The sequence below is a fragment of the Brachyhypopomus gauderio genome, chromosome 1 (assembly GCF_052324685.1).
Source record: "Brachyhypopomus gauderio isolate BG-103 chromosome 1, BGAUD_0.2, whole genome shotgun sequence".
Lineage (NCBI taxonomy): Eukaryota > Metazoa > Chordata > Actinopteri > Gymnotiformes > Hypopomidae > Brachyhypopomus > Brachyhypopomus gauderio.
Genome location: NC_135211.1, coordinates 28,815,949 through 28,840,166, shown reverse-complemented (window position 1 = coordinate 28,840,166; position 24,218 = coordinate 28,815,949). Strand labels below are relative to the sequence as shown.

At 43.1% G+C, this 24,218-nt stretch overlaps 1 protein-coding gene across 1 annotated transcript in view; it reads left to right on the top strand.

The window, feature by feature from the left end:
* The first annotated feature begins 435 nt into the window (after positions 1 to 435).
* Positions 436 to 24,218, top strand: part of igsf21a (immunoglobin superfamily, member 21a) — a 164,371-nt gene continuing 140,588 nt past the window's right edge. The window contains exon 1 of the mRNA XM_077007700.1: positions 436 to 842. Coding sequence (XP_076863815.1) covers positions 704 to 842 — 139 coding nt within the window. The 5' untranslated portion in view covers positions 436 to 703. The remainder of the gene's footprint in view (positions 843 to 24,218) is intronic.

Sequence of the window (24,218 nt, the reverse complement as noted above, 5' to 3'; positions counted from 1 at the left end):
GCGCGCACACACGCGCGCGCACACACACCCCCAGACCCCCAACACACGCACGCACACACACACACACACACACACACACACACACACACACGACACTAAGTTGAAAAAATGTAATCAGTATATTTTTAGATTCGTGACAATAGATCTCTTTGATGGTCGTTACAGTTTAAACTCTATTTTGCTAGGTTCTTTGCGGGTAAATGTGGAGAAAAGAGTAATCATGTATGTGGATATAATGATCTTTAAAAACCTTTTCAGTGGGGTGAAAAACAAAATCCCGCAGAAGTAAATCGGCTTAGTGGACAGAATTAGAGAGGAAGGTTTTGGAGCCAGGGTAGGATTAAAGAAAATTGTGTGAAATAAAGAGCGAGTGATCAGGAGTGACTGGATGTGCGTGTGTCTGGGGAGAGAGAGAGAGAGAGAGAGAGAGAGAGAGAGAGAGAGAGAGAGAGAGACTGGGTGCTGAGTGAAGATCGTAGATTTTCATCCAAATCTATATCTATTTTTTAATCCTCGACTGCCGTCGTGTGCAAAACGCTTGTCGAACGTCAGGGAGCGTTTCTCAGGACACAGCCTCTGATCATTTTCTGTTCATCACCACTGTGTTCCTGAAGCTGTATTTATTTGAAACTTCACATTCCCACTGGTACTTGAACTGCATCATGAGCAGTTTGTGGGGACCACCAGATCGCATACCTTTGGAATGGTGGGGATTACGCAGACAAGAGACCAGGAGCATGTAAACGCCAATGGAGTTTGGGATTTATTGCAAAATATGGGGAAAATGACGGTCTTGTCTTTGTGTTTTCTCTTGTGCGCAGATCTATTGGATATAGCCTTCGGTAAGTAATGATTATGTATGTGAAACAGTTTTGCACCGTCTACGACGCATAGCCTAAATGAAAACACTTACCCATCCTCAACAGCATCTAGGATTAATACAAATAAGACATTTTACAGAAACACTGTAATCCAGGCACAAATATTTACTACATGCTTGTATTATATTTCATACGACTTCGAATTAACTTCTTGTCGCCAGGCGTTGCTTAGTTTTATTCAGCGGGCGTCGTTTTTCTCGTGATATTCTGCTTCAGCCGTGGCATTTGGCGGGTGGCATCGTTGGGGTAGGGCTTGCAATGACAGGGCACTGCCACGAGCATATATAGCTGCTTTAATGTACATTTTCTAAAAGTGGTTCGTTTTAGACGTCGAAGCATTCGAACGTTTTGATGAAAATCTTAGGCTTCTCAGTTGTCAGTGCCAAAAAGATCATTTCTGTACATGTAAGACATGGAAATCATTGTAAATGACGGAGTTCATCGATAGTGTCTTTAAAGTGCGGAGGACTAAATCTAACATCCTCTGTGAGCATGCTTTGTAAATGGATAAGGGCAGCATCAAAGTTTGTTTAAGGTTGGCAATCTGTTTGAAATCGTATAACATAAGAGCTGTAGGCTACTGGTTAAACCTGCTGACAGATATTTTAAATTGCCTGCGATTGTTATCGTGAAGCTATGGGGTGCAACTCATAACAGTTAACTTCCTTTCGGTAATTCGGAAATATTGTTTCCGTCGATGAAGAAGGTTCGTGCCATCGCAAGACCAGCCTGCCCGTTATAAATCATCGTCCGGCAACCTTTTAATGTCAGGCGCCAAAGTAATTTAAGGGAATTTGAACAAATTCAACACCTTCATCAAGCGGCCTCAACATAACGAGGATGTAAAAATGGCTAAAACGGGAGGGGAACGGTATAACCGGCGGGGAACTGTTGCCTATCGATTAATCATTATTCTAAGCGCTTTCGGCTGCCGTTAGCTTCCCCACTTAGACACGTCAGACAAGTCAACCGCTGCAATAATGTAGCCTGCGACATTTGAAATGGGAAACACGTAGTGTACTGAACCCGATGCCAAGTTTTGGGCGTATCTGTACACAGTGTACAAGGAATTATATGTCAACAAACAGCCTTCGTATTCTCATTCCGAAAGCTGTAGCGCGAGGGGACTCACGCGCAAAGGTTCCGTCGACAGAAATGACAACAGGCACGAGCGCAATAGTGGTTGTTCTAGCCCAGCACCGTGCCCGTTGGAGGGAACGGGGCGGTGGGTAATCTCATGATAACATTGACATGAACTAGGTGTTTCTCACGAACATACAGTTTACGCAACAAAAAAAAAAAAATTAAGTGCATGCCTGCTGTGAAAGCTGGTTGAGTGTGTGTGTGTGTGTGTGTGTGTGTGTGTGTGTGTGTGAGTGAGAGAGGGAGGTGTGAGATCATCCGAGCTGCACGTTTTTAGCAAAGATTATCTTAGAAATGTAAAAACATTGTTAAAGCCACAAAGAAGTATGCTGTGTACCAATCATTGGTTCAGTGCTCCGTGATCCAGAGTCCAGAAGAGGTGAAATTTGCACCAGAATTGAAGAACAGGTATCAGTCAGCCAGTGATGCCATTGAAGACAACAACTCCATTACACTAAACATGACACTTCCACCTCACCAAACACTTTAGCATTTCATAGCCGAACCAAATCACCATGTCAAAATTGGGCCACATCTTTATTTAGCTAATCACCCAACTTTTAATGAAACAGGTGTCCAAAATACCCATCATAGCTGTGATTCAGCATATTCATTGAAACAATCTGAAACAAAGCCAGTTGGTTGGTCTTGCAGCTTTGGTGCCAATACACACCACTCACAAGCCATCCTTACACCGTTTCACTGCCTGCTACAGATTCGCACATCATTTTAATGAGGTCAAACCCTTATTACTTCCAGTAATGCCCTTTTGCCCCTCTTGCCACACCCCGCGGCGTGCGAGGGGGGAGCAGGCGGCACTGAGAGCACGACGGAGTGCCCTCCTGCAGGTTACCTCATTTCCGCTCTTAAGAGACTTCCTCCCCAGCTGATCCATCATTCTTAGGCTCACTGACTCCTTCCGATACAGACACTGGCAATTGCGGTTGTGGACTCTGATAATCACTCACTGACCTTTGCACTCCTCCCCGAGTCATATCTCAGAGAGAACAGATGTGGCCTCCTTGAGATTTGGCAGTAGAAAGAAAGAAAAAAAAACAATGCAGCAATCCTTCAAAGCTTGTCACATTGAATATTCAATGAAGGCTTGTTGTCTCACTCGCAGGTCCCAGCACTGCAGGTAGTGTAGGTAGAGCTGTTTCAATTTAGATTTGACTCATGAGTCTCGCCAAACATGCACTTGCACCATTTTCGTTCCGGTGCTTGAATTTTGGAAGTCATCACCTATGACAATGAGACATGCATGCAGCCGTTGTGGGATTCTTGATGGGCTGCTTTCCTTGTGGGTGTCATTGACACAGTTCCTCTGTTCCACTGGGCCTGATCGCGCTCTCAGCATAAAGGTTAATGAACTATACCCTTGCCGTTCTCACAGCCTGAACTTCTGAAGCAGTCATAAACTCGGCTTATGTCTCCCCTGTAGAAGTAGGTGGAAGTTGCTTACGTGCTATCGCACTACTCTGCCCCTCTTTTAAAACCCCCTTCAATCCTCAGATTTTCTGACCAGAGCTATAAATGGAGCTCTCAGGACTTGGCAGTGGGAAGGTGACAGATGCTTAAAAGCCCTGGGATCCATTAAAAGACTTGAGTTTCTCAGTGACCCTAGTGAGGACAGGGAACAGGGACGATAGTGAGGACAGGGGCGATTCCACAGCTCCCTGCCACCCGTCTTCATGTCGGATTGTGAGAAGAATCGAAGGCTGCCTGTGCTATTATGATGGAGCAGCGTCAGTCGTAGGTATGCAGAGATGTAAAGTTGGAAAAGGCAGGTGGCACTGAAGAGTGCAGTAAAAGCCTTCATGGGTGGCGTGTCGGTTGGGTCTTGAGTCTCAGAACGTTGTTGCATAGAGAAAAATGGGCCAGTGTTGTCGATTGCATGGATGTGGTGGTCTGCATTATCCTTTTGACCTATTCAACTAACTTATAGACAACCAAGGGGCGTGAAGCCGTTACCTAAGATGTCTGGAAGCACCCCTAATAACGCAGAGTCATAACATATGGTTTAGGTTAAACATGCAGCGCTAAATATGTTCCACAGGCAGAATTCTTATGCTATTTCTTTTTCCCTGGTCTGTCGCTAATAGAGGTGCTCGTTATGAAGTCTATTATGGCATCTTCTACATTGCTTTGTAGAGGTGTGTACAATGGATGTTTTAAAAAGAAAAAGAAGAAAATTTAATCTACACAAAGAATCTGAAATGTGCGTCCTTTGTGATTTTTGTATAAATGTGTCCTTTGGTACAACTGTATTTTCTCTGTGATGTGAATTCGAGCTTAAATTTAAGCTTTCAACAGCTCAGAATCATCCACCAGTCTCGTGTGGGTGGTAATTCTCCCACAGATTAAATGATGTTCGAAAAAAAATTAATCTGCAGAGAATGATTTTGTTCGTTCAAAGATCTTCAGTACATCTATTTCAAATATTCAGTCTTTCCTTAAATAGCAATGTCCCTGAGGTTGTTTAGGTGACCCTTCTGAGCACCTAAGGTGTGATTTCCGCATTTGTTATAATAACCTTAAAATAATACACTGTGAAACCTCTTCGTTATTTTAAACCTGACTCCGGAGGCCTGAGTTTGAAGACTCCCAAAGTCACCCTTCCAAGAAATCTACCCCACTGCTGTCATTGAACCCTTCATGTTTTAGTCAACAGGCCCCACTGCCAAGCCTTTGAAAGGTCACGAGGGTCACCGTGAGCCCTGTTACTGCACGCTCTGGTCCCTGAGTGGAATGGACCGCTCCATCCAGTGAGTCACAGCTGTGCAGAGCAGGAACCTTCCAAGCAGCTTCCGCATCTCCCTCATTATGGAACTGCTAATGCGATGGGTCTTTGCCCCCCCCCCCCATGGAATCGTCTCTGAAGAGCTCATCACTGGCCACTCCTACATGCACAATCTGCTTTCTTGTAATGACACTAATTCTGGTCAAAGGACGGTTCTGGTAAATAACCTCATGTTTGACGTGTACGACATATTTAGAGTCAAACTGGTATTTCTCTATGAAAGTAGAGCAGCAGGACTTCTCCCCCCCATATAATGGTAGCCAAGGGAACAGACTGTTTATTCCAAAACAGATGATGAAAAAGATGCATGAATGTGTTCTTGTGGAAACGCTAGACTATCAATATGTTGATGAACGTCTATGAATCTTGCTATATTGGCCCCATCTACACATGGCACTAAAATGCACTCGGTACGTCAGCATTTCCAGTACAATGATGTGTGGATGCCTGAAAAACATGCATGTCAAAACACACATGCATGTTTTTCAGTTATCCAGACAAATTAGAAATCAGATGTGCGCTGTACATTTCGGAGTAAGAAGTTTAGATGTGCACTAAATGATCTGAATGTGTGGCCCCGTGTGACCTCTGAATTTCCACGTGCATGTGAACATGGTAATTTCGATATGTGAATCCCAGTTCAGTGATTCACAGAGGAGGGTTCCTCCATAACTGACCAGGTAGTGGCTTCTCCTGCTTTGTGAGATGCAGCACGTTAATGCCACTCGAGCACACGTGAATGTGGATTGGAAGTCTCGTTGTTCATGCCAACACGAGACTGCATGCGGCATCTCGCTCTATATCCTGGCTGTCCATGTAGCGTCCCCACGCAGTCGTCTGTGCACGCCACTAAATTCCCCCGGCAGCTGCGCAGCCGCGTGCAGCCTGACCCGTGACTCATTCCGCCTGCGGCTTCTACGACGACACTCTTTGTTTTGTTTACTCCAGCTGATACTTATCTCCTCAGTGCCCAGGACTTAAGGTCTTTGGTCACTCTAATTTACCTGGAGAGCTCTGACAGGACTATCTGTGTAATAGATTGTTTGGGGTAAGAAGTCACTGATGAGAAAGTGGTGTATTTTGAGTAGTTACAGCCCTGCTAAGAACATATACCTTAGCATACTAATACTTATTGTAAATTACTGATGTGAAAACACACTTGGAACAACCTGATGAACTAGAACTCACCCCCATCCTCTTTAATGATTGAAAATGAGACAAACAAATGAAAAAATTACAAAATACTCAAGAGTTTAACAAGCTGGACCACCTCCAGGAGGTAAAACAGCACTATTTATAGAGTTGTTCTCAATTGTTGTCTGGACCTTCTGGACAGAACAGCAGCCTTGAATCAGTGTCACTTCGTAAGAAATGGAACTATTCCTTTAAGTTTGGTTGGTTTATATGTTAACCAACGTGTTGCATCTGTTTTATACAGCATTTTTTATGAGGCCTAGCCCAGTACTTTCACCCATGGCAGTGAGAAAATCAAATTCCACAGGTTTCAAAAAGGCACTCACCTATGCCCAGCCTTCCATATGGTTAGACTCCGGAATATTATTCCATGAGATGCAGTGGATTCATATGCCTACCCACAATTCACAGTGCGTCTGACTGAACAGTGAGGTCAGAAATGAAGTGAAACGAGATGCTTGCATTTGTCCCTAAATATATAGGTAGTAGAGTGTCTAAGCTGAATTGCTCGCCATTATTGCTGACTAAACCATTGCAAATGTCTCTGTCATTGACCATTCTGATTAAATTATATTCCTTATCATTTCACTCAGACGTCCTGGATATTTTCCTGATTTAAAAAATCATAAGAAGACGAATAAATCAATCAATCAATCAATCAATGTTCTATGGTTCGTTAGTTCTGAGATGGCTGTTTGTTAACAACACTGATATATTATATGGGATCCAAAACCGTAGGTGGCGTTCCACCTCAAAGCGCTTTGGCTCCTCTTTGGATTTCTTCTTCACCCGACAGCAGAACGTGCTAAGCTGCTAACCATCGCCCCCTGTGGCCTGGTGTGGCTTAGGGCTCTAGGGAGGTCCTGGTATTTATGCTATGAACTTTGCAAGCTTTTCTGGGGTTGAAATCATAGATTTCCAAAGCCTTGTTGGACCAATTTAGACTAGTTGTTGCTCTGTTCATTTCTAGTGTCTAACTATTTCAAGTCAGATTGAACAGTGGAGAAGTGCTTTAAGTCATTTTATAACTACAAAAAATCCCAGGAGCTACTGTATTACAACCTCATAGTCACAATCAAACCTGAGAAAATATATGACAGAATTCAGACATATTTAGTACTAAAAATATGTACTTACACAGGTTAGTAACAGAAACAGAATTTTGTCCATGGATAATTATCAGTATAGTTAATTATCAGAAATACATGTTACCTTTACTGACACAGATCTCAGAAATAGAGCTGGGATCTGTCACAGCAAGGGAAACAAAACAACATTACTTTAGCAATAGTGTTTATATCCTTCTGCTCTGGATATGCAGTTAGAGTGATTTGTCCATTAATTTCTCAAGGGTGTTTTGTATTGATCTTAATCTCTCATTGCATTCAGGGTTAATTCAAACAGGCCATAGTGCAGAACAGTGATGTGTAATGAACCTGCAATAATCCGGTGTCTACTCATTGGGCATAAAACCACCTTATGCCACGGATTAGCCATAGGGCAGTTCAATGCCTTGGACAGACGTCCTTACCGTGCTCAGATGAGGACATTACTGTTTGTGCCTTTTGGCTAGTTCGGTATGACATCGATTTTTATCCTTGTATACAGTAAAGTGAAGGTTTCGCCAAAGGTATGCGGGCGTGTTTGACACTAAAGCCTGTGTGTATGCGTTTGCTCTGAGCATTGCTCTGAACAGAAAATAAATAGTCCCACTGATGCTTTGAGTGGAATGAAGTCGTATTTATTTATTTTTTTATTCATTTGTATTGAATGTTTTTTTCTTTATCTTCTCTCTGCAAAACATACATTGCTTTAGTCCCTCTTGAAATTCTCTTGATAACTTAGCTAAGTTGTAAATAAGTGTGGCTGAGGCCGAGTTGTCCATCTCCACCGTTGGGCTTGGATTCATACGTCAACACTGAATTAGTTTTGATTGGAGTTGAATAGGCAAGTGAGTGTTCAGTTGTAGATTGTAGTGGGAATGTTTCTTTATCCCACATGTAACCACATCTCTGCATATTGCACAGTGGTTTGTGGATCAAGGAACATTTGAGCACTGGCATTCATTGATTAGAGACTGAACCAGTGTATAATGCAATACTAACAACAATATTAAAACCACTGTTATTATTTAGAAATTGTAATAAATCTGTACAGTTTTCCTGTTTTTTGTGCAGAACATAGACAGTGCCTTGTAGAAAGTGTTGTATTTTTGTATTTTGCATTACTGGAGATAAAATATACTGTATGTGCACATGCTCAAATATATATATATATATTTATATATATATATATATATATATATATATATATATATATATATATATATATATAGCTTCAACTGCAACTTGTGAAATAGAGAATTATGCTGGTCTTCGCAAAAAAGTGAATAACATACAAAAGAAAGATGTTTACTGTGTGATTCTAGGTCTTCACACCACTTTATGAAGTCATGACAAGGCATGTAACCTCCAGTTCTTCATGCTGAACAATAAAGATTACATGAGTTCGGCTTCCCTCACAAACGCATTTCATCTTCCCAAAGAGCTCGGTGGCAAAGTTCAAGCTAAGATGGTGGTGTGAATCATTCAGACCACCGGACTGCTCCTTCTTGCTTTTGGAACACAGGCCCTGGGTTCCACCCATGCTCCCAGACTTGTTGTTCAGGGGCATCTTAAGTGTTTCTTATCTGCGCTGTTCACATCTTCCATACGTGTGCCATACATCTCCTCTGCAGCGCGCTAAGCGATGGGGAATTGTGCATTGATGCCTCATTTCCATCTTGGGTAATCTGGAGAGAGGCCGGGGTAGCAGCCCTGATTGAGGACTTTAAGAGCTGTGCTCTGAGAGATGATCGTAGGCTTTTCTCCTTCCTGTCTCCGTCTGCCTGTGACAGCTGGGCCTGGCTCACAGCAAATCAGAACAGATACTGGCAGGGCTGGGGTGGGCGTGGCAGGCTTATTTCTCCACCAATCACTGGCTGATGGCGTGATGCCCCATTTAAGAGTTATGTAAAATGATCAGGCAGGACTGGAATCATTAGAGAGGCATGCTTCACGCTACTGGTGATTGTCTCAGAGTTGTGGAGTGGATCAAATCAGACGTCATTTATATGTAAGCCTGAAAGGTGTTTTCCGTCCTGAAAATGAACGCCGTGTCCTGTGGAGGTTCTGCACATGTGTCCTGTACATGTGTCCTGTACATGTGTCCTGTACATGTTCTACATCTCAAATTGTGTTGAAGAAAAAAAATGTGTCAATGGCTTGTGACATAAGTTGGGCAAAAGTTGCTACTTTCATGTTCATACGTGGCCTGCTGTGATGATCTTGAAGGAGTTGGGAGTCCACGTATTACTGGCATTTCAGAGACGCCAGCACAGAAAGACACGAATAAAGAGACCTCGACATTTGGGATTTCAGACTCCTCTCTACTATACATCTAAAGCAATGGACTGCAAATGATTCAACCATTAGAGAAGAATGAACTCTGTCTGGAGGTTCATTCCATGTATTGTGTGCCCAAAATGTGCCTGCAATCCAACTCTTATCAATGCATGTTGTTTTTTTTTCAATCAAGGAGGCAATTACTGCATGACCATTTCGAACTGAAGAGGACATAATACATGTTGCTTTGCGAAAAAAATTCTCTGTCCACCAGACAGCTGAATGCGTCATGTAGTGATAAAAAAAGAACAAAGGACTAGGAAGAAAGTGAACTTTTCAGTACTTCAGGACTTTCTTCAGTACTCCACGCTTGTGTTACTGAGTTTCAGTGGTTCGGCGCCTGCACGCACCACATATGCGTCTGATTATGATCTTATTAAAGAATTTGGAAGCTTTGAAATCACAGATTGTAATCTTTTAGAAGAACAAGACATTCTTCTGCCTCTATCATATTAATATGCACATACAAATGGTGCTAGCAACCCCAGAAAACACCTTCTAATATAAGATTATGTCAACATGGCAGCATTTCAGAGGCTGATACGTCCTTTATTCATTAACGCAGTGCAGAATCCCCCTTAGTCTCATTCCCGTCTTTGTACACTTTCTATTCCTTGTTATGTCACGTTCTGCCTTCTCCCCACACACCTGTTCTCATTCCCACAAGCAGGGCACTCTATACTTTCATTAAGGACTCTCACCAGTTACATGATGTATGCATATTACATATTAGATTTTCCTCCAGTTTGCTAAGAAATGTGGAATAATAAATGGCCCTTTTCTGTATTTCCATAATAGGCACACATAAATAATAGTGCTGGTAATAGGAACACATCAGTGGTGATGTCAGTAGTCACATATCCAGGATGCAGATCATACAGCTTCAGACTCCTTCACTGGAGTCAGTGCCCACGGGCTCTGTGTTGGAGGCTGAGCTCCAGATCAGATAGCTTCAGACTCCTTCACTGGAGTCAGTGCCCACGGGCTCTGTGTTGGAGGCTGAGCTCCAGATCAGATAGCTTCAGACTCCTTCACTGGAGTCAGTGACCACGGGCTCTGTGTTGGAGGCTGAGCTCCAGATCAGATAGCTTCAGACTCCTTCACTGGAGTCAGTGCCCACGGGCTCTGTGTTGGAGGCTGAGCTCCAGATCAGATAGCTTCAGACTCCTTCACTGGAGTCAGTGCCCACGGGCTCTGTGTTGGAGGCTGAGCTCCAGATCAGATAGCTTCAGACTCCTTCACTGGAGTCAGTGCCCACGGGCTCTGTGTTGGAGGCTGAGCTCCAGATCAGACAGCTTCAGACTCCTTCACTGGAGTCAGTGCCCACGGGCTCTGTGCTCCAGGCTGAGCTCCACACCTCTCGATTGTGAACACAGATCCCTACGAACCTCTAGCTGTGTACAATCTGCTTATATAATAATCTGGACACACTCTCCTGGGGTCAGAGAGATTACATTATTATTATTAAGAGATTATAGAATTGTGTTAAATTATTATGTTATTTTTTAATGATTATTATTTCATTACAATGTTGACAGAAAACATCCATGAAGTTTTTTGTCTTGTAAATGTTTTAGTGAATTAAAGTTTATTTATTAAAGTATGAATTTAAATTAGATACAATTAGGACAGTGAGACGAAAACAGTTTTTGAGAATGTTTTTCCAATAAATACCCGTTCTTTCTTGAATGTCAGTGCAGTTGATGGTATGAAATAATTATTGGTCTGAAACTCATTTTATTATGTGCCTGATACACTATAAAAAATGAATTTAATGTGCTGTAATATCTATGTTTTTATCTTTAATTGCACACAACATAAACCTCTTCTAAAGCTGTACTTCTATGAGGGCAGTTTATGTTTATCATTACTTTAAATTTCTTTTAGGAATTACTGCAGTTCAGGACCAAATTATGCTAAATGCATTTGCTAAATATTAATCGGCTCTCCTAATGCCAACACTCTGACCATCGGTCACATAAAATACATCCATTTTCTCTTTTCGGGTATAAATGAAGGGTTTAAAGCCAAAATACATGGTGTAATCCTATCATGTAGCTCTACTAACTACAGCTGTTCTGCACAGCCTCAGCCTTAGTCGGGGTTCTGGTGCGATAAGTGAAGACCTCGATCAGTCAGGACTTGACAGGCTTTATAAGCTATTTCCTCCTAACATCTCTTCCTACTTTTTTCTCATCTTCTACTTTAATGCTACTTGCACTCATGTACTGTTAGTAAACATGGTCGTGAAGTAATATTGCTGTTTTAGTGCGAAATAAACTTATAATAGACCTTCACATTGTGATGTACACTTTCCAGCCACCTAAATAAAAGCACACCTAACTTGTAGCTACATGTAGAGAGTGAAGTTATGCACAATTCTCCTGCTGCCTTCTTTCACACATGTTACTGGTCAGTTACTGACCACAGTACCACTGAATGCTAGATATCTTCTGGGTGGTGGACCCATTCTCATCCAAGCAGTGGCGCTGAAATAGTGGTTGTTGTTGGACGAGTTCATGATAGTTGGGAGCAGGAAGATTGCAGGTTTGTACGTGTCAGTGTCACTGCTGGGCTGAGAATGGCCTGGCCCAAAAATATACCATTGCTGAAGGTCTAATACAGAGGTCTAATACGAATTTTGCATAGTGTCGCAAATTTCCATCGATAACCCAAATTGCGCACGTCTCTAAGAAAGTACAGATTTCTGTTTTTGTGGTTTTTACATATAGTTTCTACCATTTACTAGGAGTAAATTTATTTTTCATATCTTTAACCTTGGAGATACTAGAGACTTTCTTAACCTTGATGTATGTTCTTTGAATGCATATAATGCTATATGAAATTTTGCTGCATATTGCATTGCAATGTACTGGACAAACATGTGAGATGTCAGAACTGTGGTTTGTTTGCTGTGGGATTATTTGGGGTGGCGTGTTGGGGGGAGTCATGGAGGCAAGGATGAATTTATGACTGGCAAACATAGTTGGACAGATTCAGTGATTTTAGGTACACTGTGGCTAATCTGTAGATGCTTGAATCCCAAAGGAATTAGTGCTTTTATTAATGGGGAGTATGAACATCTGATGGTGTGTTGGAGTCCATCATGTTTGGTCTTTTAATCTGTAGTAGTGGAGCAGCAGTGTAAATTAACATCCATCCATCCCAAGCAGAGAAGAATCTGAGCATGGGGCAGAAAGCGATCCCGTCGACTGCGCGATCCCATCAACTCCGCGATCCCGTCGACTGCGCGATCCCGTCGACTCTGCGATCCTGTCGACTCCGCTGCTGTAAACTCCGCTGCACGCCTCGTATAGGATTGCTACTTCACAATGGATCTGATGGGTGTTTTGTTAAGGAATCAAGTAACGGCTAAGTTAACAGTTTCTGCTTTACAAAACTAATACTCCCTTCAGGGAAAGTCTTGCTGATTCAGGGAACGGCAGCGATCAGATAAGTGGAAGGAAGAGAGAGAAGTGTAGACTGAAAAGAAAGATGCTGTAGAAACATCCTAATCAGCACACTGCCGTCCAGCTCGCTCTGATGGGGGGTGGGGTGGGGGGGGGGGGTGCGTGTGGGCCTCCCATCTTCCCATCACAGATAAGGCTCCATCAGACTTGGCCAAGTCTCCTCCCAACAGGCTCAGAGCTGCCTGACTCCCCTGGGGTCAAACCCTCCCCGCGGAGAGCAGTGGCATGTCAGAAGCATCCCTAGATCTCCTGCACCATGATATGTATGGAAATCCTTCAGAAGCTGGTTCTTTGAATAATGCACTGTGTCACAGGCAGATGACACAACATTTGTTGTGTAAATATTACTGATAAATAGTATTGCGACATGGTCTAGTGCTGCTTATATAGTACAACATTAATATGCACAAGCCGATTTTACAGTGCTTGTGGGTTTTACTCGGGCCCTTAAAGCTCAGATATGGTCCCCAAAACTTCCCCTGAGGTTTTTTTTTCTTGATATGTATTTTTTATCTTTTCTATTGCACAGTTCCTGTACTTATGATATTTTCAAGCACTTTGGCTCCAAATGTATTCTGCAGCCGCATTTATAGCTGTTACTGTGCAAAAATATATAGCAGTGAACTATAATCTCTGAATTGGTTTAATAAAAACCTACAACAAAAAACGACCCCCCCCAACACCACCACCAACACCACCCCACCCAGCCATGCATCCTGAATTGCGACTCCAGAAACATAATTTCTCTTTCCTTTCTACCATCTTGACATATTGCTTCATAAACAGACCTGATAAGTAGATCCAAGCCCATATCCCAAGGCAGTTGTGCGATCTTAATCTGAACTCAGCCTTGGACATCCGGCCCCATAATAGTTTTCGCTAAAGCTTTTCCTAGATGAGTGGGATGTGACATTTAGCCGTACAGCCAGACCTACGCACAGCTAACAGAGTGACGGGCCAGAATCCAGCTACTTGCTATGATGTTTATTATATAAAGTCCTGCCTCACACAAGTCCTATGAATATACATGGACATAAGTTTCTCTGATAGGCCATAAATAATGTATGGAGCATTGGCTGCCCACATAACTTTGACCAAACCCCTTACAAGTGGAAAGATGCTGGTTGTAATTCATTCTGTTCACTAGCGTTGACAACAAATGCAGTCCGATTCAGAGTCGTTCAGACTTGACAAAACGCGCTATGGTAATGAGGGCTAGCTGAAGACCTTTCTGCTGCCCGCACAAGGGCCGTGATGCACAGTGACTCAAATGCACAAGGGCCTAAGCAGCTGATTTGAAGCACAGAGCAGAGGTCACCAGCTTAGTTACTGCACATATGGTGCAAAGGCTGTGATTAACATAAACGTTCCAAAATTCTCTGCCGATGGATGTTATAGATTTTATTTAATTTAATGTATGTGCCCATTTTTGTTTATGTTAGCTTTGTATTGCATTTCAAATTTGTTAGGTCTCTTCTATTCTAATTTAATTGAGATTAGATTCGTTGGTGTGTGTGAGTTTTGATGTCATTTTCATTAAAACAAATTGGTGGCCAAAGTTACACCTGTCTTTTCGATGTGACCCGGTGCATCTGATTATGCCAGGATGCATTAGCTGTCAGCGGTGTGCTGTGCATTCTGAGGTGTGACGTGCATTGCTATCAGATCTCAGTTCTGCGTCTACATTTACTATCTCCCCATCAACACCTGTCTGCTGTGAGTGAGCTGTACTAAAAAATATATGGCAATTAATAACAACAATAAAAAAAAATGGCTTGTCTTGCACCCAGGGTCATTTTTATTGAAGTGTAATGTTGTGCAGGATCACATATCTGATCTCATATCTGTCAACAGGGGCCATGTGTGCACACATCAGCATGACCTAAACTGAGATCCAATCTGGCAGTCTGGAATTCTGAAACTGCATTGAAAAGACAGATGTAACCCGGACCAAAGATGACTGGTTCTGTCTTTCAGAAGGACGCCATACCGTCACCCCTGATACCATTCAGCTTTATGCTGTAGTGACAGAGTCAACACTTTCTAGGTTCATAGTTACAGAGTGTTCTTTTAAATGTCAGAGCTGTGGTCTGAAGAACAGTCTTTGTGGCAATAAGGGTATTTCATACTGAACACAGTTTAACAAAATTAATGTCTTATAGTTATAGAAATACACTCAAACATTTTAAATGAGATGCCTCTACCACATAAGCCAAAGATACCACAGTGAAGACAACAATTTTCTAGTACCCAGCCATGGTGAAGAATATATGTATCTTACACAAGTCTCACAGAGTTCTGACCATGGTGTAACTGAACCAAAATGTACCTACCAGTGTTTTAAGTAAAGATGTTTTTGCATAATCTGAAGTTTTTGAACACCCAGTGGAAGTCAGAGGTGGACACCTGTCCACTGGGAGCCAAAATCAGAAGCTACCTTTTCTTTCCATCCATCCATCCATCCATCCATCCATCCATCCATCCATGTACCAATGCCTATTGACAAAAGAGGTGACAAACTACTGAATGTGATGTGGTCAGAGAGAAGGCTGGGGTTAAACACCTGGGAATTATGACCGGCGCCTGAGACGTTTCTCTCACTCTCCATGGCAGTTACTGTTCTGTCCATTTCATTTTTAAGTCATACTTTTTCTTACTTTTATTCCTTGATGTGCGGTAAAGTAAGAACAGCCACTTTTTAAAAGTAGCAGTGTGTCAGCAGCATTGTCACTACTTTGGAGTTTCCTCTGATGGAGAAGATGTTTAAAAGAACTGTTCATATAGTTTCTTTGAAGTTTCTGTGGAACTGTAAGAAAAAGTAGTCAGCTGCTTAGCAGATTTTGTGGTCCTCACAGACTTTTGTCCCTTCTTGCCCCCCATAGTTCCTCTATAGGTACATTTCACTGATGCTGACAGTTTCATGCAACAAAATCTGACACTGAAGGCACGTTTAACACGTTCAGGCAGGAGAAATATATAAAAGAACATTTCTCAGTAGGGGGTCGCTCACTGAGTTTATCCACTAATCCGTGTGTTTTCCCGTCCCTACCAATCCCTGGTGCTTTTTTGAAAGTCACAGTGAAAGTCGTTTAACCCTTTAATCGTGAGTACACATTTCACATTTGTAATGTTCAAAATAAGTGCAAAAATCCATTTCAGACGTGGGTGTCAGAAGCATCTACTTTGAGTGAAGGTGTTAACGTCTCACGTCATGATTCACACTCACACAATTATCTCATCAGACATCTTGCCAAGGTTACATTATGTTAATACTCTCACTACATTCAACCTGCATTCATATGATTTTAAGTAGACCTCTTTTCAATTGTGAAACAGTTTGGTCCATCAAAGAACATTTAAGTGAAAGATGCTATTTTGTAAAGATTAAGCCCAGATTAACTCCATTCTGAATACAAAGGTGTTGTTTGAGAAGCACAGCAAGGTTGTCCATAATGTGAGCACATGGTAGTCAGATCCAATCATGTATCTAAGTTGCTGAGACATTAGAAGGATTATATAAAACAACAGACGTGGACAATAAAGGACAGAGTGATGAGAGGAATGTCCACGTCTTCTGTATTTCCTGCCAAAAAGATCTGAACAAAAGAGCAACACGTTCGTGTTGTGTGCAGCGTGGGCACTTCAGGGACATTTGGGAACTACATTTTCTTAAGTTAAGGTAATTTCTCTCAGATTTTCTCACTAAGACTCAAATTAGCAGCCCAAATATTTGGTTTACATATATATGAACGTTAGAATTTAACTGCGCAGGATGTATAAGGAGGTTGCTAATCAGCTGTATGTGTGTGTGTGTGTGTGTGTGTGTGTGTGTGTGTGTGTGCATAAGCATAGCTATACCCATGCCTTAAATGGATGATTATATTTGTATTTTATAATACCTCTGAAACATGTGTCATTGTTGTTTAGCTAACATTCTGCAATCTGTGAGCATGTGCAGCACAATACAATGTACACTGGTTTTTGCAGTAATGAACTTACGGGAGCCAAAGCCTAATTGATGCTTCATTTATGACACTGTGTTCACCAATTATCTCTTTATTTCAGTTCATTACTGCAATTATAAGACCAAAGCCCCACTCTCCCTGTCCAGTGCTCACAGTGTTGGAGAAACAGTCCCAGAGTTGGAGAAACATTCATACTGTCATGCAAGATAAAACGAGGTAAACACAGGTGTACAACTGCAGGTTTGGGCGTGTGTGATCTTCACTCATACGCCAAATCTTAACTTCAGAGTCATTTTAATTTTACGTTAACTCTCAGAGGAGTGTCCTCATAAGTGAACCAGGGTAGTACACAGAGTAACAATATAGGAATTATATTAGAATAAATAGCAATACATACAGAGTACAATATATTATTTCTAAGAACAAAGATGAAATGTGGAACTAACTGGATTAACACTGGGGAAAATTTGCTGGATTTGAAAGCTGAAGATTTAAAAATGCGTGATAAAAATTCAAAACTGAGCACATTTACATGTGTATGGATTAGTTTTCATTTTCAGCTTCCTATGTACCAAATTCTGGATATTGAAGGAATTTCAGGAATGTCAGGTGTGAAATAATTGAATAAAGCTTCATATTTCACCCAGCTTCTAATTTATGTCCTGAATTATTGTGTTAAATTTGGAGTAAATGTTAAGTTTTGTTGAATACTCATTGTATTAATCTGTAATAATTTGAATCCTGGCGTGTTAGTTGAGACCCAGTTGTGGGGACGGTGCAGTAGATGAGTAGCTCTGCTGTATTGATGTTTATCCTGATGGATGTCGCCTGTTATTCAGGCCTACAGTGGGCGATGCGCTGTGTGATCACTCACGTCTTTCACTCCTATAAGATGAAAATAGGTCAGAGAGTATTTCTTTGACAGACTTCAAAATCATAGCCTCATTTTCTGGAATATTGCAAAGCCGTGGACACGCACTTCACGTGAGCACGTGAGCTGGCATTTCCTACTAGTGGCGTTTCCTGCTGGTGGCGTTTGCAGTCGCAGTGCGATACGGTCCAAGCTTTCTCTTTTTTACTGTCGTGTTTCAAGCAGCACGTGTCACTTGGTCCCGCGTGTGGGGTCTTTAATCTGCGCCAGGATGGCAGAGTGCACAAGAACTAAAAATAACAGCCCAGACATGGCATGTATAATCAGCCATGTGTCACGCGCCAGACAGCAGGCTTGATGATCTCCACCAATCAGCCGCTGTCTGGATGATCAGTGCAGCCGTGTCAGGCTCCAGCAACGTACCTGAGCTCAGTGTTTGCAAAAAAACATGCTCACACCCAGTCACACACACATGTGCACACACAAGTGCACACACACACACACACACACACACACACACACACACACACACACATTCACTATAAAAGTTACAGAGCTTGTAGGAGAGCTGATGTTTCAGCCACTCTGGCTGGCATCTTGAAGGGCTTTAAACACGTCTACACACTTTATTAAAGTGCCTAGAACATCAGTCATGAAGTCCATATGGAAAAGTGCAAAAGTAAAAGAGGTTGAAGCCTCAGATTCACTGCAGAATCACAATCACAACTCCACCTGTGACCTGAGTGGAGAATCACAATCACAACTCCACCTGTGACCTGAGTGGAGAATCACAATCACAACTCCACCTGTGATTTGAGAAAAGAATCACAATCACAACTCCACCTGTGATTTGAGAAAAGAATCACAATCACAACTCCACCTGTGATTTGAGAGAAGAATCACAATCACAACTCCACCTGTGAGTGGAGAAGATAATGTCATGAAAACTGGAACATTGTACTATCTATGTGAACACACACACACACACGTGCACACATATGCTCCCTCATACACTCAGACCCATACACACAGATACACACACACTCACACTCCCCATGCACTCACAAATGCACACACTCTTGTCCCTGAGGAGCGAGGGATGTGAGATGGGAGCTGTGCTGGTGTGGTTTGGTGGCTAGCGCTCGTGTCCGTCTTGAGTCCTGCGGCTCGGCGCCAGCCACCACCAGATCACTCGCACCCCGATCATTAACTCTGTGAATGCAGATTCACCATAATTAGTCTCCAGCACTGGGGCCACAGTACATCCAGGAAGAGAGGAGCAAGTAAGTCAAGGCGCTCCGCTAGCGTTACGGAGCGTTAGTGCACTACTAATGCTCAGTACAGTGTGCGGGCCACGTTCAGATACGAGGGGGGGGGGGTTATGTGTACGTTCAGGCATTACAAAGCAGGGCAGGATGGTAATGTTTATTCAATTGGTCATAAAGTGTGCGAGCATGCACGCAGAGTGTGAGTGAAATCAGTAAAGCAGATTGAGGAGAGAGGGATAGAGTCCCGTATTCATCCTGCATGACTGAGTGATGAGGAGTCCCGTATTCATCCTGCATGACTGAGTGATGAGACTTCATGGTCCTGCTTTGGGTCACAAAACTGCACTCACCCTGCTATCTGATGGCAGAAGGCAATATTTAATTATGAAGATCAGAGACCTCTCTGTTTCTTTTTTTAGTTATTTTTTGTCTCTTCTTTTACACATAAACAAAATAAATGTTTTTATCTTCTTTTACACATAAACAAAAACAGCTGACAGTGATGAACACAAGCCCAGAGAAACTTGACACACCTGTCTGCCTTCACTACATGGGCGAAGAAACTGAGAAATGTAGAAAAACACATATTGATGTTTTTAAGTATTTTTAAAATGCTTCTAGATATTTCTGTTTGACCATCAGAGACATGTACTGCTTATTCATATCACAACAGCTGGAGATTCAAGCCTAGCTTCCTCCAGAACATCACACAAGAGAGCAGGACGTTTTATTTACACCATGTGACACCGTAGGTGAGCATGTCAACGAGCAGGACAGGAGAGTCAGGGTGAGCTGGATCTGGTCATAAAAGACATGGACAAGTAAAGGTAATGGAGGAGAAGTGGTGAAGCCAGAACTAAAGTCCTCTTCCCGAACGTCAGGGCCGGCCATGGACACAGCGGGGCAGCTGACTGCTGGCAGGTTCACGTGCAGCACCAGGGCAGGATACCTGTGGGACTACATGTGCAGAACAGAATAGGTGACAGGTGTGTGCGGTGAGCTAATAAGTGGTTGATTGTGATCTGAGAAGTGATCGTGGCGTGTATCTGGGTATCTGGCAGCTGGGCTGGCTTGTGCCAAGTGGGGGATGTCACACCACATCAGTGATGCACCGAACCCCCCCGCATCACCATAGCAACGCCTCACCTATTCACTCATTTACATTACTCTTGGCAAGTCTTGAGAAACTGACTAGAAAACAAAGACAACAAAAGCGACTCCGTCTACCAACATCCCGTCACACCGTACCACCGCACTGAGCTTCCTGTGCCAAGTTAAGTCGTTTATTTCTGCACGGCACGTGCAGGCTCATGCCTTAAAAGAAATCCTGCCTGGAAAGAGTTGTGTTTCTCTCTCCCGTGGTGGGAAGCCTGTGGGGACGGACGCTGGGCCGTGTTCCCCAGGCTTCTCTCGTGCATGTACTGGGGAAAGGATACAACACTGGAGCTCTGGCTGGTTGCCAAGTCCCTCCGAATCCCCCCCAACCCAACTGAGTGTTTATGGTTCTTATTGGTTTGAAATGTCAGCCTGGCTCCAAAGGCCCGGGCGAGGTCATTCTCCACAAGCGCTCTTGTGCTGCTGAAGAGCTGGGATCTGAATCAGCCTCCCGCCAGCCCGCAGGACAACACAGACCAATCAATACTGACCTACAAAGAAAGTTTGGGCTTCATGCTGCTTCCTTAACAAACGCTTCTGAAGTTTCATAATGTGCTTTGATTGGAGGGACACTATCCTCCACAGTCCTACCACGCCTTAACATTCTTGCGTGTTATTGTTAAGGCAGCGGGACCGGGATCCGGATATTTCTATTCTGCTGGTGGAATGTGCTTGTATACCCAATAGAGGTATAGGTAGGTGATTTGGTCTGCAAGGTCACTCCTCTGAAAGCAGGGTCAAAGGCACTCGTAAGTGGTGAGCAGGGAGTTCATCGCCTGTGTATCCCCAAAGCACACCTGACACACTCATTTCGCTCCCTTCCTCCCTCCCTCCATCCCTCCCTCCATCCCTCCCTCCATCCCTCCACCCTCCCTCCATCCCTCCCTCACTCCCCTTCTCCAACCACCTCAGCCTCTGGCCCTCGGCCATCCCGCTGATCAGATCTTCCGAGCTCGAGCAAAGTGCCATAAACGGATTTTATATGCAAACTTCTGCTGGGAGTGCAAGCTCTTCTCACATGCCGTGAGCACGCCGGCACATGCCACATTGCTGGCACAGAATAGATTTGATTACAGAAATTAAATCTGCAAGGAATTAAATCTGCAAGAAATCTGAACCTGACATGCATTATCCGCAGAAGATAAGCTGTTTTTATGGCTTGAAAAGGCACCCAATGCTGAAATCAACCAATGTGTTGGAATAGGTTAGTAGCAGGTACTGAATTCTATGGGCAACTGGCTTGAACCTGACAGATAAGGAAGGCTTGGGGAGGACCCAGCCAATCAGCAATCTGCACAGCTGGATTGGATTAATTGATTAAATGCTCAATTAAACGCTAGACTGAGCAGGACAACAGCCTAATTCAAAGGCGTATGCAAATAATATAGCTATGTAGATTGTTAGCTAGTTCAAAACAATGCATCACACATTTATGTGCACATCAAGCACACACACACACACACACACACACTCACACACACAAACGCACACCTCAGGCAAATATGCGTAAAAGCTCAAAGGTGTATGCCAGAGAGGATTACAGCTTGCAAATGTGCAATTCTTGACGACAGGACTATCCATTTGTTGAATGAACAGGACCACGTGGTTGCAGCTTATTGCAAAGAAGCATTATCTGATTTCTTCTTTTTTTTTTTGCTTTGCCATCATCTTAAATAAATGATATGCACAGGTCTTCCAAACCTCCCTCCACATCCTCCTGACGACACTATTTTATTTCAGCAACTACCATGGGGCCCTCTGACCTTCCTGATAGCTTTCTTGCCTTTAATGGTCATTCAAGTCCCAGGATTCAGTGGATTTAGCTTACAATGCTTTGTCCTTTGCTTTGCAGTGGTTATCTGCTCTCAACATGGTACCAGCATTAATGCCATTTCCAAGCATTAGTCCTTCCGTATCGATGCCATTTTAATTGCCCGGACTACATTTCCCAGCATGCCCCAAATTGCAGCATAGCACTGTGCCTGACGTGCCCTCCACCCGGTGACCTTCACCGCGCCCACAGCCAAAGGCATCTGTCGTCTGGCCAGCAGGTGAAGCGGACATTCGTGAGGGCTAGACTTAGCGTTTGCCGTACGCTGACCCAGATTGCCATGGGCCCGGGAGAGAGGGCCAGGAGCGAGGCCATGAATCTCTGCAGTGGAGCTGACCCGCGGACGGCCGAGCCCCACAGCCGCACGGCGTCTGCTGCGGCGCTGCCGCGTGTCAGGTGCCCCACGACAACACGGGAGCATGACAGGACAGCCAATACGCTCGCTCGATCACATCCATCATGTGACTCACACACGCCGTCAGCCCAGAGATCTCGGACCATGTTATTTAGAGCAGATGGCAGCTGGAAGGGACAGCAGAGATGAAGCACTGGCCAGCGCTCCGTATTGACTCACTGAGTCAATCACATGCTATGATGCACATGCAGAGAGCTTGTTTTTCCAAAGTGACTTTTTTTTCCATTTATTTGTTTGGTCTTCTCCACGTCTCTTTGATTTCGTGGCCGAATGCTCCATTGTGGACAGCGACGGTTGAATTTGCGTGTCATATTAGCTTGCAGTCGGATTTAGACTGAAACATGCTATGAATCGTAACACATGCTGAAATAATATGGATGGACTGCACTGAACTGCACGTGATATATAACTCAAGTTTTACAGTTTAAAGTTCAGCTGCGTGCCAGAAAGCGTAATGAAATATTGCTACTTATGTCTTGGAATTGATGGCCTGCTTGAGCAGAGCTTATTAGTAATTATTGCAATTGCTCCACAAAGACAGACAGGCCTCAATAAAACATCGTCTAATCATTAAACCAAAACGTGCATGAGTGAACTTCTGCAATTGCACCATATCCATATAATTTAGAGTTAGACCCTGGGTTCATTTTTATGTGGTTGTTCATCATATATTTTAGTCGTAAGCGTCTGAGTTACTACTGTACAGCTGTGATAGATGCTGTCTGTTTCCTGCAACAGAAAAAGCCTCAGAACTTTTCAGCAGGAGGTATGATGATCATATTACTTCAGGTTTTCTGGCTACCCGTGTTTCTCATCGAGCCTGTATCGACAGCATGAGAAGGCTGAAAGACAGAGATTTTGGTCCCAAATAATTTTACACTTGATTCCAAACAGAGAGTGCGTCCTGACGACATATTTAAGACTCGGATTACTAAAAAAGTTGGTAGCAGAGCCACCAGCCTGGGGTGGGTTTCCCGAAACGTTCGTAGCGCTAAGTACTTCTTAACCTCGTATGTTTCATACGACATACGAGGTTACGAAGTACTTAGCGCTACGAACGTTTCGGGAAACCCACCCCCGGTTTGTGAGACAGATCATCACTGCACGTTGCTTTGCTGGTTTCTTCATTTGACAGGAGCACGTAAGCTGGAGAGTTGCAGCTCTGTTGAAGCTCTTAACCCAACACCAATCAGCTCATTACAACAATCAATGCAATTCTGACAGTTTCAGCTTTGGCTCATTATCTACAACTTACAGACTGTGTAAAAATGGGGCCTTTATGCATTACAGGGAAGATGTTTCGTGCCTGGTTTTCGTTTAACTCATTTTGCTGTTTGATAAGAATGTGCTTCTGGATAAGTGGCCATCTGTAATTATGACGCCATGAAAATCAAACAAATCAAAATGGCTTTTTATGCCATCCACATCTCTTATAAATACATAAATAAAAGATTTTCTACATCCCTGATTTAGGTCATGGTGAAGATCACCGATGTGCTACATGATGATGTTTGGCATATGTTTGGCATATTACATTAGTCACTTGTAGCAAATCTTTTCAAAGGCTGCTTAAATATACATTCAAGCATTTTCGACCTAACTTCCACCACATCTCTGGCATATGGCTGATTACCACAGACTATAATTTGGAGACGTTTGGCCATATTTAGAAATGTTTGGAAAACAGACTGGAAACACACTTATAATAAAACCCTCTGGTCAATTGTTGGGACCGTCAGAAAACAGTGATGTGAAATACAGATTTTTGTCAAACGCTTTCAT